The sequence below is a fragment of the Lutjanus erythropterus genome, chromosome 13, assembly GCF_056507025.1.
Source record: "Lutjanus erythropterus isolate fLutEry1 chromosome 13, fLutEry1.hap2, whole genome shotgun sequence".
Taxonomy (NCBI): domain Eukaryota; kingdom Metazoa; phylum Chordata; class Actinopteri; order Lutjaniformes; family Lutjanidae; genus Lutjanus; species Lutjanus erythropterus.
This window is the reverse complement of record NC_139329.1, coordinates 5,095,320-5,113,676: the sequence shown is the minus strand read 5'-3', so window position 1 is coordinate 5,113,676 and position 18,357 is coordinate 5,095,320. Positions and strand designations below refer to the sequence as shown.

General features: G+C 40.1%; 1 protein-coding gene across 1 annotated transcript in view; it reads right to left on the bottom strand.

Annotated features, from left to right (window-relative positions):
• The window catches only part of LOC146316048 (hydrocephalus-inducing protein homolog), an 83,588-nt gene that overhangs the window by 28,337 nt on the left and 36,894 nt on the right, over positions 1-18,357 (bottom strand). The window contains exons 34-59 of the mRNA XM_084734021.1: positions 18,099-18,212; positions 16,999-17,079; positions 16,667-16,780; positions 16,281-16,520; positions 15,682-15,811; positions 15,117-15,287; positions 13,838-14,011; positions 13,534-13,706; positions 13,228-13,302; positions 12,725-12,908; positions 12,459-12,600; positions 11,149-11,305; positions 10,924-11,017; positions 10,712-10,797; positions 8,920-9,084; positions 7,431-7,631; positions 7,081-7,287; positions 6,566-6,771; positions 6,281-6,463; positions 2,992-3,111; positions 2,751-2,910; positions 2,427-2,599; positions 2,030-2,228; positions 1,674-1,767; positions 1,362-1,455; positions 111-279 (exon numbers count right to left, since the gene is read on the bottom strand). Of these exons, the coding sequence (XP_084590147.1) occupies positions 111-279; positions 1,362-1,455; positions 1,674-1,767; positions 2,030-2,228; positions 2,427-2,599; positions 2,751-2,910; positions 2,992-3,111; positions 6,281-6,463; positions 6,566-6,771; positions 7,081-7,287; positions 7,431-7,631; positions 8,920-9,084; positions 10,712-10,797; positions 10,924-11,017; positions 11,149-11,305; positions 12,459-12,600; positions 12,725-12,908; positions 13,228-13,302; positions 13,534-13,706; positions 13,838-14,011; positions 15,117-15,287; positions 15,682-15,811; positions 16,281-16,520; positions 16,667-16,780; positions 16,999-17,079; positions 18,099-18,212 (3,906 nt within the window). The remainder of the gene's footprint in view (positions 1-110; positions 280-1,361; positions 1,456-1,673; positions 1,768-2,029; positions 2,229-2,426; positions 2,600-2,750; positions 2,911-2,991; positions 3,112-6,280; positions 6,464-6,565; positions 6,772-7,080; positions 7,288-7,430; positions 7,632-8,919; positions 9,085-10,711; positions 10,798-10,923; positions 11,018-11,148; positions 11,306-12,458; positions 12,601-12,724; positions 12,909-13,227; positions 13,303-13,533; positions 13,707-13,837; positions 14,012-15,116; positions 15,288-15,681; positions 15,812-16,280; positions 16,521-16,666; positions 16,781-16,998; positions 17,080-18,098; positions 18,213-18,357) is intronic.

Sequence of the window (18,357 nt, the reverse complement as noted above, 5' to 3'; positions counted from 1 at the left end):
GTACTGAAAAATTAGCCAACAAGGTTAGAACCTCCTTCTCCATTCCTCTATGACCTTAATATATAGTTGAACCTGTAGCTCTGTGATCGTTAAGAGTGTCTGGCTCAAACCTGGCAGGACAGAACAGGCTGCTCTGTGATTGAGACTTCTGTACTGGGTCTGCAGAGGATCTGAACTGTTGTGGGCTTTTCATGAGGCTTCAGAGTACCAATCTCGGGGGACACTGAAAAAATGGAGTCTAGGTTTGGCTGGGTTGGCTCAGTCTGCTGCAATGTAAACCTTGTGGAAAGAAATGAATGCAAGTGAACAACTTCACTAGTTCCATGGTGAGATAAAATTCACAAAGGGTGCTTTCACACCTGTAATTCAGTTCATTCGGTCCTGACTAAAGGAAATAAATGATGCATTGCTGAATTCTGGTTCAGCTCCTGTTCACAGTGACTTAAAAGTAATGAATAAAAAGTTATACAGACTGACAGGTAACTTGTTGATTGGGCAGTTTTGGCAATTGTCATCCTGCATCTAATTCTGGTGGCTGACAGAAGATTATGCAGCGCTGTAATGTTTCTGATGTGTATATTTATTGTTTGATGTTATAAAAAGAAATAACTGATTATTAGCGTTATTAATATTATTAGACATGTTATGGATAATGACTAACAAGGCAGAGAGGAGGCATCTTGTACAGTAATGATTTACGCTTATAACTGTTAGATCGCTGTCACACTTTTTAAGGTTAAGTATGTAACAATTAGGAGGATCTTACAGCAGAAATGGAATATAATATTCATTTAAATGTTTTCATTTGTGTATCATCACCGGAAAATAAGAACTGTTGTATTTTTTGTATTTTTTTGGTCCCCTCAGAATGAGACATTTTAATCTACATGACATGGGACCAGAGGTCCTCTTCCAAGGAATTCGCCATGTTTCTACAGGATTTAAACACAAAACTAAACATATGGAAGATACAGCGTTTCACATTTATCGTGGCCACCGTAGTTTCTCCTACAGCCTTGACAGGCAAGATGGTTTAAGTCTACTATTTCACCACCAGATGCTACCATAGACAATAAAAAGCACACAGTAGAATACAAACAAAGACATTTCACTCATTAATCAGGGAAAATACTCGAGCTGACATGCATCACATTATATAGTGGTTAATATTATCTTTGGTTTGACAGCATTCACACCAGTCCAAACGAACCAGACTAACCTGACAAATGCAGTTGGATCTGTTTTAACCGAACCAAACAGGTTAGGTGTGAAGGCGGCCAAACAGCAATGTGGAACTCAGAGTGATACTTTAATAGTATGGCGCACTGCCAACAAGTCAAAAGTTAGCAGTTCAAACTTACTTGTAGGTTATTTCATATTTTCCTTGGTTTTTCATCCTGAGAGACAGTTTGTTCTCTTCAAAAACTCTGATGGTTCCAAAGTCCAGACAGCCATCTGCTACAGAAACAACAGTATAATAGTATATTATATTTAATCATACTGACTGCTTCTCAGTCACTCAGTGGTTAACACCATCACTTCACAGCAAGAAGGTCCTGAGCTCAAATTTCAGCCAAATTACATGTGCCTTAATAGAATTAAAATCCATGCAAGTTAGAGAAGTCCCAAATTGGCCTTCACATGAAACGTTAGAAAGCTCTACCACTTTATACCTGGTGAGATGTCGAGAGCGATATCATAGGCTTCAGTAGAGACCTGTATGTTTTCTGTGTGTACGATGCCTAGAATCTTCTCCACATCAGACACCTGAAAGAAAACACACATCACATACTATACATACACATACATACATACATACATACAAACACGTGAAATACCCATCTTACAAACCTATCTGCCTCGGCCCTACCTATTTCCATCTGATTGCTCCACATTTTACAATCATCATTGAGTTTGACTCTGTGCCTATATCAACATTGGAACAGCACAACCATACTGAACTTGGATCTAGTTCATAGTGCACCTCATATCCATTTGTGGCATGTGTACTTTTATAGTTTCACTCTACCTCCAGTCGTAAGATCTTCTTAATGTGGACTGGCCTCTTAGCCCTAAAGTGCAAGCTCAGAGGGAAAGAGGAGTTAGAAGAGATGATGCCCTGATCCTGTGGCACAGTGAACTCGTCACCCAACTCCTCCACTCCCCGCAGTCTCCACGACACTGGCAGAGCTGTCTTATTATGCAACATCACACTACGGCTCTCCTGCCTAGAGAGAAGAATGGAAGAAGGTAGGGTGAGCAGAGAAAAGAACAGAGGGATGGGCTGTTATTGCTGTAATTGATGTGCCTTTAGCATACTACTTCTCTCTTTGGAGGTGGTTCACTGTGTTTTGTGACAATCACTTATCAAACTATGGTGGAAAAATCATTTGTCTTCCCCGATTTATTATTCTGTAGTCTGGTACCTGTGCAGCAAACTCCTGCCAAACTGCAAAAGCTTGCTTTCCAGCTTCAGCTCAGGCCGAACGCCACAGCAGGAGAGGTTGATGATAACAAGCTCTGGATTGTCCTTGATACAGCAAACGATACTGTCCTTCATTTGTCCCAGTTTTGTAGGGTAGGCCCACACTGTCAACTCCTGGCAGGACAGAAGAATATTTACATGAACCAATATAGTTACATTCATCTGTATTACTTTGATAGATCAATCTAATATTTCTAGTTTGCTCACACGCTATCAATGATCTGAATGAGAGTAAGAGCAGTGTTAATATGCAGTGGTTTGACACCTGTTTCTGGTCAGGTTTCAGAGTCATGGCTGGTGGGTCCAGCAGATAAGTGGTGGCCTGCGTATCATGCTGGAAACGGAACTGGACCTCAGCCTTCAGACCGGAATTGTTATGAATAACCAGACTCTCTGTATTCTCTGGGTACCTATTTTCCTTGTATCTACAAAACATGTGAATCAGTAAATAAAAAAGACTGATATCAACACACAAAGACATTCACTGCCATCACTCTGCCTCATACCTGTCTCTGCTCTTGCCACAGAGTAATGGTCCAAACTCAAAGTACCCAGATTTGATCATGTAAGTCTTCTGGATCCCTTCTTCCATTTTTGGCACCTTCTTACTGAGGGCGAAGAGAGTCCTGGGGAAACCACATAGGTATTGCTAGAAGTTTTTTTTTTTTTTTAAATGAGTACTTTGAAAAAAAAAAATGAGAGAGAGGAGTAGAAAAAAAGAACCACAGAGGCATCTAAATCGAACTAAAGCCCTCTTCACAAGAGACTAGTATTTACAGGGGACCTTATGATTTTGAGATTATCCCCCCACATCTGTGTATCATGTGGTGCATTTGCAGAAGATAAGTCAAGTCTGTATTTTAATCAAATTTACTGACATTGTCCCCCTGCTGGAACTTCTACCTCCGCGACCTGACATCGGATAAGTGGTTGGAGATGGATGGATGGATGTCCCCAGGTATGATGTCAAGGCTCTGTGTAACATCAGTATTTCTGCAGTGGAGCATCTGCTCTTCAACAGCCACATTAATAATATGGTTCAAAGTTGTTTTTCCATCTTTCTGCATGTGTTACAAGCATCAATATACATTTTGAGCTAACCTTCTCTATCATTATCACTCATTTTAAATGTCAATAAAGGCATTCATACAGCACAGCTGCTGACTGTTGTTCAACATAGTTTCAGCCTCGATCAAATTTCATACTTGCTCAGTTGTCTGACAACAGAAAACAGATGTAAAAAAACATTATGACCCCAAATTACCAAGGTGCAAATTTGGCCAGGAGAAATATTATCACATGACCTCTCTGTTTCATGAAATATGGCAATTACAGAAATGTAACTTTACAAATTACAAACATGGCAGATTTGTATGGGATTAAGTTCACAGACAACCTCTGCAATTAACACAAACTATGAGAAGTCTCTAAGCAATATTAGTCTAGTGCAAAAAGGTCTTAAGAGGAATTTGCATGTACCTTGACAGGCTGTTTAATGTGCTGCAGATGAGCAGCTCTTCCCACACAAAAGTTGTGAACTATAAAAACAGACTTGACAGGAGACTGTGGGCACCTGTACGTGAACTGCACATGGTGAGGTGGTGAATTGACACCAGGTTGTATAATGGGATCTCTCTCATATCACGTTACTTATAGATCTACATTATCATCAACATTCAAGCTTTCATACAGCTCAATATTTCATTAGCACTGTCTCTCCATCCTGTTCTCAACCACTGGAGTGCAAGAGACAAGGATAAATTAGAGAGATTAGATCAATTAACATTAAATAATTGCATAGAGCATCAGTAGTTTTTAATTATAAATATAAAATGACTGTTACACTCCATCGGTTACAGTAATATTAGACAGCATCTACACACTCTCTGCCACCTCACCTGGTACATCTTGACCACAGTACCTGCATATGTATTGTTTAAAATACCAAAATCTAGAAATAAAGTCTGTGACAGGTCTCGAGCAATTGTTACACTGTAACCTCGTTGTCAATCCTAATCAAAATTCTATTCATCATAACAAAACAAAATATGATTAAAAAAAGTCTATCAAGCTTTTATCTTCATGTGACATCAGAAGTTGGGGGATATCACTGATTGTCGTGATAATTTTGGCAATGTGTGAAGCATCACTCTTATTGTTGTAAACATATTACTGCAGAGACACAGGTGTGTAATTCCTCTAAGTTGTTGCCATGATTCAGTGTAAATGACCACTGATCAGCAGACTCTTTTCTTTGTGTCAACATCCAAGAGGTGCTTTGCAACGAGGGCAGAATATTTTTTAGCATATGTACATTTCTTCAAAGGCATATTTTTTGGGCAAAATAAAAGTTCTTAATATATTGACATGAGTGATTCCAGTGATAAATTTCTGTTGAGAAACATGTTTTCACTTAGACATTATTTTTACAGAGGAGTACAGAGGACTGATAGAGAGCTGACCTTTTGGATCTAAAATATCATCACCTCAACATTTTATCCTATTAGACATTTGTATGAAATGCTGTCATAAATAGTCTGTGATTTCTTGAGTTATGGCCAAAAATGTGTTTTATGAGGTGACAGTGTTTCTTCACCTTTGACCTCCTCCTTCAAATTCTTCTCATGTTATCCTTGAATCCAAGTGGACACTAGAGCCAAGTTTAAAAAAATTCTCTCAAGGCATTCTAGAGATATCATGTTCACAAGAATCGAATGGACAGACAGATGGACATTCCAAAAACATAGTGCCTCTGGCAGGGATGTGAACAATTATTATTAAATTTACACACTTTTACCTTAAGTAGGTTTAGAAGGCAGAACTTTTACTTGCAGTGGAGTATCTTCACAGTGGGGTTTGGTTATTACTACTTTTCCTGAAGAAATGTACCTAAATTTATTTATTTTATTTGTTAATTTTACAAGGACAGAGCACAGCTCCTTAGCTGTACCAGAGGTAGCTATAAACTAAGTTCTTCTACCTCTGCTTAGCACACCCACAGCCTAACTCCACCCACAGCCTGATAACACCTGTGCGCGTTATTGGCCGCACATTCCCCTTGAAGGAACATTGCCTAGCGGATAGCCTGTGTGTGTGACAGAGTCTAGTGGGTTTGAGGTCAAAGTGATCTAAAGTGAGTGTAATTTAGTCAGCAATAATAATAGTTACTGAATGTGCCTTTTCTGGCTTCCTCTTGGGATACAGACAGTACAGCTCTATGTTCATGGATGGACTACAGACTGAATGGAGAGAGGCAGCACTCAGCGCTGGCACAAAGCTGGTGAATCAGAGAAATAAAACTTTATGTTCCGATTGTTTCACAGCAGTTATGACCTAAACACAAATAAACACCCCCCACACCACAGCAATAATTCTGTCTGAATGTGATGTTAAAATAGCTTCACTCCCTTCTCCATGAATTTTTTTTCATATTTCCAGAGAAATCCGGGCGTGGCAGTATGAGGACTGCAGACAGTGGGCACAAACCTGTCAGTTTAGAATGATTCTGACTTACTAATACATGCACAGTGGTAAGAACAAAACTGGCCAGTGTGCATGTTTCATGAATCAGATAGTAATTTTGTGAGAGAACAGTAAGAACATTTCTACACACATGTGATTCCATTTCACAGTGCACTTGGGAACAGAGCTACCAGAGTCGGAAAGATCAGAAGATAGATAAAGTGTGCATGAGGCATTCCACTTGCCCAAACAGAGTTTACTTCTCCCGGGGAAGTGGGCAAGCATTAATGTCAAGCCCTGAGGACGTTACATTATTAAACAATGCTGACTAACCTGTAATCTTCACAGATGGAGGGGTAGGTGCAAATTCCTCTGCACAGGAGCTGGTAGGGTCTCTGGGTCCCCAGCAGCTCAAAGTTGAATGTCTGTTCAAACTTTCCTGGGGAGTCTGAGTAGAACCACATCTTCAGAACCACCTCACCATTGGCTGGTACAACCCAGCGAAATTTCATCAGGCTGCACACAAATATACACACACACTAATAGTAAAATAACAACAACAAAGCCAAAAAACCCATAATGTGTCCTTGTAGAGTGTGTCTGTGCGTTTTCCCTTGCCTCTGGTTGCGTTTTAGCTCTAAGGTTTCTTGGTGTTGGTCTTGTTGTGTTGATTCGGAGCAGTCAGATGTGGAGGCGACAGGTAACGGGGTTCGTCTCTTGCCCCTCTGACTCCTTGGTCCCTTTTTCTCCTGGTCTTTTGTCATTGCACTCTCCTTTATGCCACCTTTACCGCGAACTTTGGGAAGTGTTGCTGTTGCCTCCTCCTGAAGTGTGCACAAACACATCCAAACACCATTCTGATTTTAAAACCTTTCATTTAATTTTTTTTTTTTAATGAATTTGTATTTTTGATTTTTATTGGTGTCATAAAGCTGTGTGACCATAATAAAGATGAGTGCTAGCTTGTATTTGATGGGGGGTGACCTCTTCGCACTAATTCTTCCTAAAAATAATACCACAATTCCTTTAGATTCTGCTGTTTGTTGCCATCAAAGGATCATCACTTTCACACTGCCAATTGTGCATTTGTGCATGTGCGTGTTTATATGTTTATTCTTGTGGCATGAAATTACCTTTACAACTGATGCTTGTACAGCTTCCTCTGAATCTTTCTTCTCTTCGTCTTGTTTGTCCGGCCTTGAGGGACCCAGAAAAGTGAAACAGTCACAGCTGAGTTTACTCTCAGACTGCTGCCTGTTTTTGGGGAAAGGAACCATGGAGAAGGTGGTAGGAGGAGGGATAGGTGGGCCACTGGGTCCCAACCCCAAATCATCCAACACCTAATGAGACCAAAAGAGAGATGGAAACACATAATGCAGTGATGATAAACTGATGAAAAAAGTGATCCGGGAAGTTACATCCAGTTTATTATACAAACTACAAAAAATGAAAAAAAAACAACAAAAAAACAGGTGAGCCATACCTCATCCAGCGGAGGCAGGCTGCTGCCTTTTAGCAGCTCTGTGACACTCGGATAGTCTTTCCCTGTTACATTCAGCACAATGTGAGGGATGATGTCTTGTGGAGACACCTTGTCTCCTGCATCAGCTGGTGGTGCCACCTGACTGGACATTGGAGACATGGCCTTGCTATTCACTTTTTTGCTCCTCTTGCCAACAGGGGTCTGTACACAGGGTGATGATGGATTAAATTTAATTTTAGTTGTAGTAATACTAATTACTAGAGATAATAGCTGTCTCTGTTGTTCATCTGCACAAATGCACAACAAAAATATCACTAAAATAGTTTATTATGACTGAATGCATGTGTTACCCCAAAATATATGGTAACGAAACACATTTATTGACTGTAAATGCAAACTAGACCAAGAAGATCCCCTTCACTCTTTGAGACTGCTGGCAAACCAGATTTGTTTCTCAAATCAGATCTTTAAGACACGCTGTTGCAAGTGATCAGATCAGATTTGTGGGTCAAGACCAACCTACTGACATACGCATCAATAACTACATACACTCTGAAAACAGGTTTGATTGGCCACACAAACTGCATATGCCAAAAAACAGATTTGGGCTATGTCTGTCTGAAGAGCTGACTGCAGCACACGCTTGAAAACTGCGGGCAGTCAGTCATAAATGCAGTTGAATTCACAGTCAATTGTAGTGCCTCTGACAGCTAGCCTGACTGAAGTTTTTTTTTTATTGTTAAAGGCTGTCTGTCACAGATTGTGTCAGCAGTGATAAGCCCTACTCATTGATCTGCCCTTAAGTTATGACTGCGCAGTTGAATGTTTTTTTTGTTTTGCTCATATATATATTTTTGAGGCCTTTTATGCCTTTATTGATAAGACAGTTTTAGTTAGGACAGGAAGGGGGGAAAACAGTATGGGGATGGCACGCAGCAAAAGTATATGGGGAGCATGTTCTACCAACTGAGCTACTGGGGCAGAACATTTTTATATTTTGTCACAGACAATGCATCTCCATGTCAAAAATGAAACATATCCCTGCAGCTCCTCATAAATCATGACAGTGCTTTGCACAGTATTGGCAGGTCTATGTTACCCTCCTCTGGACACTGAAATACGTTACACCTTATGTTTCACTTGGTTTTTTGTGCATTCTGTGATGATTTGATCATTCAGACAAGAAGCAAAAGTACTGATTTAATTATGATACAGCAGATGCATACATTAAAATGAAATACCTGTAATCCACTTTCTTTCTTAGTTTGATGTGTTTTTTAAGGGATCTAAAGCCTCACTGTCAACCAAAAAGTACCACTGTAGGAGATAACCATTTGGTTGGGTTTGGAAGAAAGGACGGGGTATTCCCCAACCAAAATATTAAGAATGTAACAGACACTGGACACTGGTGGGCAGCAGTTTGTGAGAATCTAAAAGAATTACATCGTAATAACCAGCCGTGTTACCCTAATAATTAGAGAAAATGCACCTGTTTCTCTGTTGTGGCGTCCTTTGACACCAGAGGATCTTCTTCACCGGGGAACGGGACCAGCAACAAGCCCTGAGCTCGGTCCCAGTGCTGTAGGATGTGCACCACTTTTTCCTGGTTCTGCTCGTACACACTGAACTGAGACTGCAGCTCATCCATGGTGGACTGGATTGGGGATCAAAGGTGAATTGTAGAGACAGCAAGAACATTACAAATACAGTATGTCACCTGCAATTTAATAGTAGTTTTTGCATTTCTTGAGTGACAGTGACAGTTTTCAACACATTACACATCAGGTATAAATGTAAAGAAGTTCAAATTTAGATGTCATTACAGTATATCAATCCATATATCTATAATAATTCCAATTGTAGATCAGTTCATAGTGAAAAGGAACTGCTTTAGATTACAGTGAATCAATTGACAGTGTCACATCTGAACCAACTGTGTAGCAGTACAGTACGTACTGGTACATACACAGGACGGTATACGGAAACAAGATGTCAGGTTTGAAAATTAGGGAGTAACAATCTGGAAACTTGAAAATAGTTTGTACTGTAGTTATACAATACAAAGTATATGAACATGACTATTCTTGAGAGCTACAAACTAGTGATGAATAAGAGTCTACCCTCAAGATTTTCTGGTGAAGTGAGTGCCAGCTACAACTGTCTTCTGTGGAGCAGTTGTTGAGTGATATTTTACAAAACGTATACTCATACAACCATCAGGACAAGAACGGTCAAAAGTATACAACGCTGGCATTCAACAAATCCACAAACAAATCACAAAGTTGCTGGGGAAGAAACAACGAGAGTCTTTAGGAATTTATGTTTGAGAAGCCAGGGAACACGCTGTGCCCTGATGTTTTGTTGGAGAAATAGCCCAACGTTACCAGTTGCTCCTGTTGCCCAATTCACCAGCTTTTATCTCCACTCACATTAGACAAACTACATCAACAAATCATGGAAAATAAACAATGGAACTTCATCTAGCTTGCATGTAAGAGAAATCATGGGAGTACATGAATTGTCCTTGCAATTAGCACACAAACTACAAAAACAGAAGATGCTGGAACAATAATGTTATCCTTGACTCAAGGACACAATGTTAAAACACATCTGTCCTGAATGAAACAGCCCTACCAGCAAATAGGAGTGGTGACATAACTGAACCTCGACAACTTTAACCATTCTTTCAACTGTATCTGTCTGCTCCTATTTCTGTGTGTTCCTTGGCAACTATCCTACTACATTTCTTATTTGTTACCAATAAATTACTATTTTTTTTGTTGCTGTGCATTTACTTTATGAAATATTGCCAAAGATATGTAGAAAAAACAAATCACAAAGAGGCCATGAACAGTTACAGGGTGTTGTTAGGCACAATGCAAATCTGAGTGGATTAGTTATTTAATGAGCATCTCAAACATAAAAATGGAGCTATGTAGTTTGCCTATCTTCTTTTTGTTTGCATCTGTCTCTACTCAGCACTGGTAAGTAGTATAAAATGACTTTGAAATAATTCACAGTGGATTCATAAAGTGCTACAGATCTTCCAGTTTTGTTGATCAGCAGGTTATATGGTAACACATAATATAAGAACAGGTACGCACAGTTTAAATTACTATATTAGTACAGTATACATAAAATTAAAGCTGCCTTTTTATTCCCTTTCTTCATCAGTACTTGATTACTCTGCTGTACTCTGAAGTGTCACCCAAATATTTCATAATACAAGATACTGACTTTGTGATATGATGTTGAATGTGTCACTGCAACAATAAACATACCTTTTCTCTCTCCAGCTCGTCTTGAGGTGGAGGGGACTCTGCCTGTAATGCTGTGGTTTCTTCATCAGTCTGTTTGCTATGATGCACTGTAATAGCAAAGAGAACCATGTGTCAGCAACTAACCAATCAGATTACTGTCTATAAACTTTCACTTAGTGTGTATTATTCACATTGTCTTTGTGCCAATATGCTAAAAATCATTTAAAATTAACCTTCATTTAAATTTTGTTCCTCTCTTTGTTCCACTAGTGATTCTTTAGAGTTGTCACAGGAAGACATCCTCTGTCCATTTGATGCATCTGTTGACTGGAAATGAAACAAATGAATCTTATGACCACCGATTGGGAGACTGGAAGTGTGTAAGTGTGCTGATGGGAGCTTGCATGTGTTTGGTTCACACATTTTGTTCAGAGAAGTGTTCACAGTGAATCACAGACCTGCTTTCCCTCCAGCGAGCTCTTCTTTCTTGACACTTCTTTACAATCCTTCTTTTCAGCCTTTTTGCTCTTCTTCTTCAACTCTTCTTCCCTTAACCTCTTCATCTCCTGTTGGTTCCTCTTTTCTTCCTGCTCTTTCTCTATTCTCTTGAGCTCCCTGACACACAGGTGGACACACATGAGTACAAATATACAGCACACAACATGAAAAACTGTTCAACCTGATTATTTGTTTTATCATATCTTTATCTATATTATCCTATTTAGTTTGTCACCTGGTGTAGGTCTTTATAATCTGTGCTGCTTCTTTAATTGGACTGTCTCATTTCAGATTCAGATTACTTTATTGTCCATTAAATTCACATAAAATGGAAATTCTTCTTTGGCACAGCTGATGGAACAAAGGATTTCTTGTGACCATTCTTCCTGACCACTGGGACCTGCAGTCTGCAGCCTGATGGCAGTGACTGAAATGCTGGATGGAGTGGATGGGTGGGGTCACTGTAGGTTTAGACTGCCTTTTTGGTTGTAGAATGAGTGAATAAGTCCTGTAGTTGGAGTTATTTATAATCAATAATCTTGACAGTCTGGTTGACAATCTGTGTCTGTTTGTTCTTTTGTTTTACTGAGAGGTCTGCGTCTACAAATCAAGCCAACATTCATTTTATGCATTTTCTGACATTGGATAAGTTTGAAATATTGCAGAAAGTAATGGAAAAGGAAGGCACAGCCACAGTGAGCTGTTGAATGAAGAGCTCACTTCAATGGATCCCTTTCCTTATGCAGGTTGAGGGACTGTCAGCTCCCTTTTACCACCTCTCATATTAGTCATGGAAAGATGTTTTAGTGTCTAACTTCAGGTCCCATTCTCTCTATATGTCTATCACAGTACAGCTCTGCACTGATGACAAATCACTGGCAGCTGTGCTGTTAATATTTTTTATTTGTTTTGGGTCTCTTACACCACCTCTGGCACTGTTAAACTTCTCATCCCGGTGTCTGCTAATTTTTGACAGCAGGACTAGAAGCTCTGTGGTGTCAAAGTCTTCTTTTTAATCTTCTGTAGCATATTTGTTACTGAAACTTGTCTGACAACAGAGGCACGTTTGATTATGTTGATGATGAAATGTAATGAACCTGTTCTTCCTCAGGAATGAGTGGCATTCATGAAGCTACAATTAGTAATTTAGGACAAGTTTGGAACACTCATACTTGGAACAATCATACAGGCAAACCTCACAGAAAAAAGTAATGGACTTTTGGGATAAGAACATGAAAATGTTCATGTCTGCCCATTTTCCAGTCAGTACCTGAGTTTCTTCTGTCTGAGTTTCCCTCTGTGATGCTGGAAAATACGCTCCTTTTGCTCCTCTGGGAGAGCGTCATACTCCTCATCATCCAGCTCTGGCAGCCACTGCTCCTCCCTGTCAGCTTTCTCTTTCTGCAGAGCCTCTGAAGGACACATACAAACATTTCCACATACTGTACAGTGTCATAAACCATGAATTAAAATAACAATTTAGTAACTCCTCTGCACTCTCTGTGTATGCTATGCGTGAGATGGTGCATTTTTTACCCTCAGTTTCTCTCTGTGCTCTCTCCCGTGCCTTCAGGGCAGTGTAGGAGTCAGACAAGTTGACTACATAGATGTGTTTGCGGTTATTAAGGGCCTTGAGAACAACTTGCAGCGTGCTTGCTGGGCACTGAGTGTACACAGACTCCAGGCCACAAATCACTACACCACGGTGACAATCGCTGAGCTGTTATCACAAACAACAATGACAACACAGAGACAGAACATGAGAAGGCAAGAGACATTTCAGTGAAACGTAACACCATACACGTGATATCTGACAAAAAGCTGTAAGTCTTACTGCTGTAAGCATGAAGTATTTTAATCTAACTGTCTTACAGTATGTCTTGTCTGCACTATATGTTAAGGTCCTGAAACATTGTGCTCTAGCAGTTATTTTGATACCATGTTGTAATGTCTCCCAACACTACTACAAAATACTGCATATTTACTGCACACCATTTACTGGCACCATCTTTCTGAACAGAAAAACTGTGTTAACTAACCTGAAACCTTTCCACCAGGATATCAACCAGTAGCTGTTCAGGCAAGAGATTGCTGAGTGTGGTCACATCTCCTCCCTGAAGCAAATCAAACCAAAGGATTTGGTTTATCAAATTTAATTATTTCCCTTATATGCAATTTTCAGATTTTGCTTGCAGAGATAAAGATGTATCCAATAGGTTCAATTTATAGAGAAAAACAACATATACAAATAATATTTCCATTTCCAAAACCTGGATTACACAAGTTAAACAACCCATTGTGACACTAAAACACACTAGAGGACCTGAAGACTTGAAAAAAATTACCAGGCAAAGAGCAAAGTGTGTGTTTTCAGTGTCCTGAGGATCCCTGGAGTCATTTCTACTGCTGCTGTCCTTGCTGGGTTTTGCAAGAACCTCCACAACATCATGCAAAGCTGGAGCTGAGGCCTCAAGATCTGCTGCAGGTCCTGGGTTTGTGGTTTCTTCAACAGACTGAGCTGGAAGCAATTTACTTTCATTTATCAATTTAAACTAAACATTATGTTCTTCTGCAGTGGTGTCGTAATGCAAAAAATCCATCCAAGTATTTAGACAGAATTGTAGAGTATGCACAGTGTTTTGAGCTTACCAGCCTCTCCAGCCTTCCTCTCGGCATACTGTGCAGCAGCACAGTCATAGAGTTGTCTTGACGTCTGGCTAACAGGTGAAGTGCCATTTATCAGCACATCTGTAACCACAGCATCAACACTCAGACACGCCCCTCTGTAGTGACATGCCAGAGCAGCTGCTGTGCTGCTCTTACCTGGAAAAAGTGGAGGAACAGGACACACAATTTTACATATACATACTTAACCATTCCAGCTAACTCAGTATGGTGGTTTATGTTTTTAACATTCTATACTTTATGCCTTGATTCCACTGGGCATGTCAAGTCTTCAACACAGTTTTGATCCATCCTCCTGTTATGACCGTGGATCATTTGTTGTGGATGTTGTTATTTGCTGCAGTTTCATCTCTCTTCCCCTGAGTGTGTGTGTGTGAATGATCTCTCTCTCCTCTCAAGACTATCTATATAATGGTGAACAGGTAGGACCTAGAGATTGGCCCACTCGGCTTGGTTGCTGCACGGGACTGGTCAAGGGGAGGACAGTAGTCTTTTTGAACCTGCAGCTGACAGCACTCTGTCTCTTTCAGGCGCCTTCTTCCAAGAATTTATAATTTATAAAGTTTTGTTTGTTGTGTTGGCTATGCTCATCTCTAAAGTCAAATAAACTGCTACACTGGACTTTGCTTACTTGTACTGCTGACCTTCCTAAGGAGTGGGAAGAATGGAGAACATGATGTGTCAAGGGTTACCCTAGACTGGGACATAACACCTCCACGCAGTTTCATGGCCCACCAGGAGCTTTTCAGAGGTGAAGAATTTTACGAGCAATGTAGTTTCGTTGTTTGTTGTATTTTTTCTTGAATTTTTTTGTTGTAACCATGGGTAAGTAAGCGACAGACTTAAACAGTTTCTTTTTTGTCTGTTTTGTTATGATGGTGAGACTGCATGGGGTCTTTTGTTTTGGAAACCAATGGGATTCTCTATGCTGTGCAGGTGTCTAACTTCCTCCCTGGCTCAAACAGTACAACTTGACATGGCAGCCATCAAAAATAGATACAGTGTGTATTCTTTGCAAAACAGAGCAGATAGTGACTTCTGGGATGTGCTGTGGTGCTTCTGGTGGCATCACAAACATGATCTAGAATGGCCACTATCTGCTCAGGCAGCTGCAGCGCAACCAGAATGTGGCGTAGTCATGCCCAGTGGAATCAAGCAGTTAGTCTTCAAATAATTCTGCAAATTAGGTGATATCATTTAACTTGATCTATAATAAAGAATGGACTGTTTTAAATAACTTCACCTGTCAGTGGGGCTCCACATACAATAATAGCAATTCCTCTGCGGTTGCGTGCAGCCAGACCCTCAGGTGAAAGGTCAACACACAAATGGCGAGCGATTGCTCTGTAGACAGGATTCATCTCTAGCTGTCCCAGTCTCGCACTGCTTCCCTCTTTGGTCATCTCTGAAACAACTAAATGTTCAAAGGATGAACATTAAAGAGAAAGTCATAAGCTCAAAGTTCTCTTCTAGGATGACAAAGTTAAACTGAAGCTGAAGTTAAGTTTAAAACACACAGTGCCAGTAGACACAGTGAAATACTTGCATGTTACTTCAAGTTCAGCTTCTGAAATAGTTGTACTCACATAAGTCAGCTGGTGTTACACTTTTGCGTACTTCTTCTTCTTTGCTTTTTTCTCTCTCATGTGTGTCACCCGTCCCAACGTCTTTTTCGTTCAAGCCTGTATTCTGCTCTGCTGCACACAGGTAGATTAGATTAAAACAGGTATGCACTGATATGGTATGCAGACACTTTCAGGTATAGGGTGTCAGTGCTTGCAGATGAACATGGGTATACTTGACTCTACCATCATCTTTCTGCTGGGAGCAGTACTCCTCATAGTGGTCAAGCAGTTCTTTAGGAAGACTTTCTCCAGGCACCCTGGGAGGCAGCAGTAATTTGTTGTTCTCATCATAACCTTGCATCAGACACAGGATCTACATTGGATGAAGTAATGGGAAAAGGACACAGGACCATAAAAAGACACAAAATGGAACACACAGAAGAAAACTGAATGTTGACAATTAGGTGAGGGGCCAGATGAGGAGCTATGAAAAGACAGGAGACTGTCAGGAAATGGTGCTGGGAAAGGAAAGAGTGGAAGGAAATGCTAGGTTAAATGTGTAAGCTAAAACAAAACTAATGTGATAATAATAATAATGATAATGATAATAATAATAATAATAATAATAATAATAATAATAATAATAATAATGATAAACTTTATTTATATAGCACTTTTCTTAACAAGGTTACAAAGTGCTGTACAGAAAAAATAAAAAATATGAGCAGCCAAGTAACACATATAAGATCTTATATATGGTCTAGTGTCTGCCTTTTCAGGAATGTATATGACCAAAATAAATTGGTGACATTATTTCTATAACTTTAGAATAAGGGAGCTACCTTCTCCTCCCCGAGATACTGTGTGTCCAGCTCCAAGGAGTAAAACTCGATGGGAAAAGGACAGGGGTTTTTGACGGTGACCTCAGCTTCAACCTCAGTGCTGTAAGGCAGGCAAGGCCCCAGCTCCAGCACAGACGGACAGAACTCAAGCTGTGGCTCCTCACCCTGGCCCTTGGCTGCAATGAACACCTTCTGGGTGCTCTCAGCCACACAGACCACAAGCCGCCTGCTGTAAGGATGCTGCACAGACATACACAGTAGGTTGCTGTTCTTCTACTTGTTTTGTAACTTGTTTTACACAACATTTCACACAAGAAAAAAACAGGTAATGCCATGCTGCTCTGCTATGCATTGTACCAAACTCTACAATCAATGTAGCTCTTTACCCCCTCTGCAGGGCTGAACTTTATCTGCACATTAACTCGTTCACCAGGGTACAGCATGCCAAAGCTGGGAATCATCGTAAATACCACTGGAGGTGGTCGCTGCTGCTGTAAGATCTTTTTACGGTGGTGGAGAGGCAGGAACTTATCGATCTGAGTGAAAGCAAGACCAGAGGCAGGTGTCACTCTAATGCAGTTATGTCTGGATTTTTCTCTTTTACAAAGCACACTTTGTTTTCTTAAAATTAAATATGATACATGTTTTTGTTAAGTGGATATCAAATTATTAAAAAACATTAAATTAAAAATACCACATGAAATGACAACTGTTGTACCTTTTTGAAGGGCTTCACCTCCTCAGCAATCACCCAGCAGCAGGGCACAGGCTGGCAATTGAACAGCTGTATTGTCTTCATCTGGTACAGAAGGGTAAGATTTAGAAGCTTTTCAACAACAACCTGAGTGCAGTCTCAGGTCTGTTTGAAATGAAAAGAATGGATAGATTTTCACGGACTTCATGTTGCTTCAGCATAAATCACTAAGTATAGTTTTAAAAAAAAGATTAAGCACTTCAAATGTATCAACTTAGTAAGAGAGGTCCAAAGAAATGATACTTATCTCGATCTGACAACAAGAGGGCACCATACACTCAGCAGTGATAAACTGCATACAGCATTTGTGTTTTCACCTACTTTGATAGGCTCCTACTTTTGCATGTTGATAACACACACTAAAATAAAATGAGTAAAATTACATTCTTCTTTTTATTCTATCCTATTAAGGTCCCTACAAACACTGTAAAAGGGATGGGAAAGAGCTCTGATTCACTGTGCAGTATGACACGTTCAGCACTGGTCAGCTGCTCTGTGTCACTCACAGTATGTTCTTGCAGTGAGACAGTCTCATCCACCCATTCAATTTATTTGGATACAGATATTGTTTTCAATCTGAAAGCTCATTCTTACCCTATTATGTACAGGAATATACATATATATATATACATACATACATATATATATATGTTTATACACACACACACACACACACACACACACACACACACACACACACACACACACACAAGCTATACCTCTTTTTTTTTGGGCTTTTTGCCTTTACTTGGATAGGGACAGCTGAAGATATGACAGGAAAGGGGGTAGAGAGAGGGGGAATGACATGCAGCAAATGGGCCACAGGTGGTAATCGAACCAGCAACTGCTGCAGAGGACCAACAGCCTCAGTACATGGAGCAAACACTCTACCAACTGAGCTATGGGAGCACCCCAGCTATATCTCTTTTATATATATGTATAAAAGCTATATCTCTCTGGGTCTTCTGTAACTTTTTTATTCATTCAATCATAGAAAACAACAAGTGACCCTTTAAGGGCTATAAAACAGTATCTGGTAATTCCACATAATCATGCTGTGTTACCTGACACATGCCACACTGCACAGTGTCAAAGTGCAGCGTATCCGTGGAAACAGTCACGGCTGGCTCAGACACCACTGCACAAAGCCGCACCTGAACCACTGCACCACCTGTAACCTGTAAAACCAAACACATCCTCTTAGGAACGAGGTCATATTGATACTGACCATCAAAGTAGACAAAAACACAGTAATGTAGAAATTTCATGCTGAATCAAAACAAACAACAATGCTTGTGCACATGTACATGTTTGTGTGTGTGT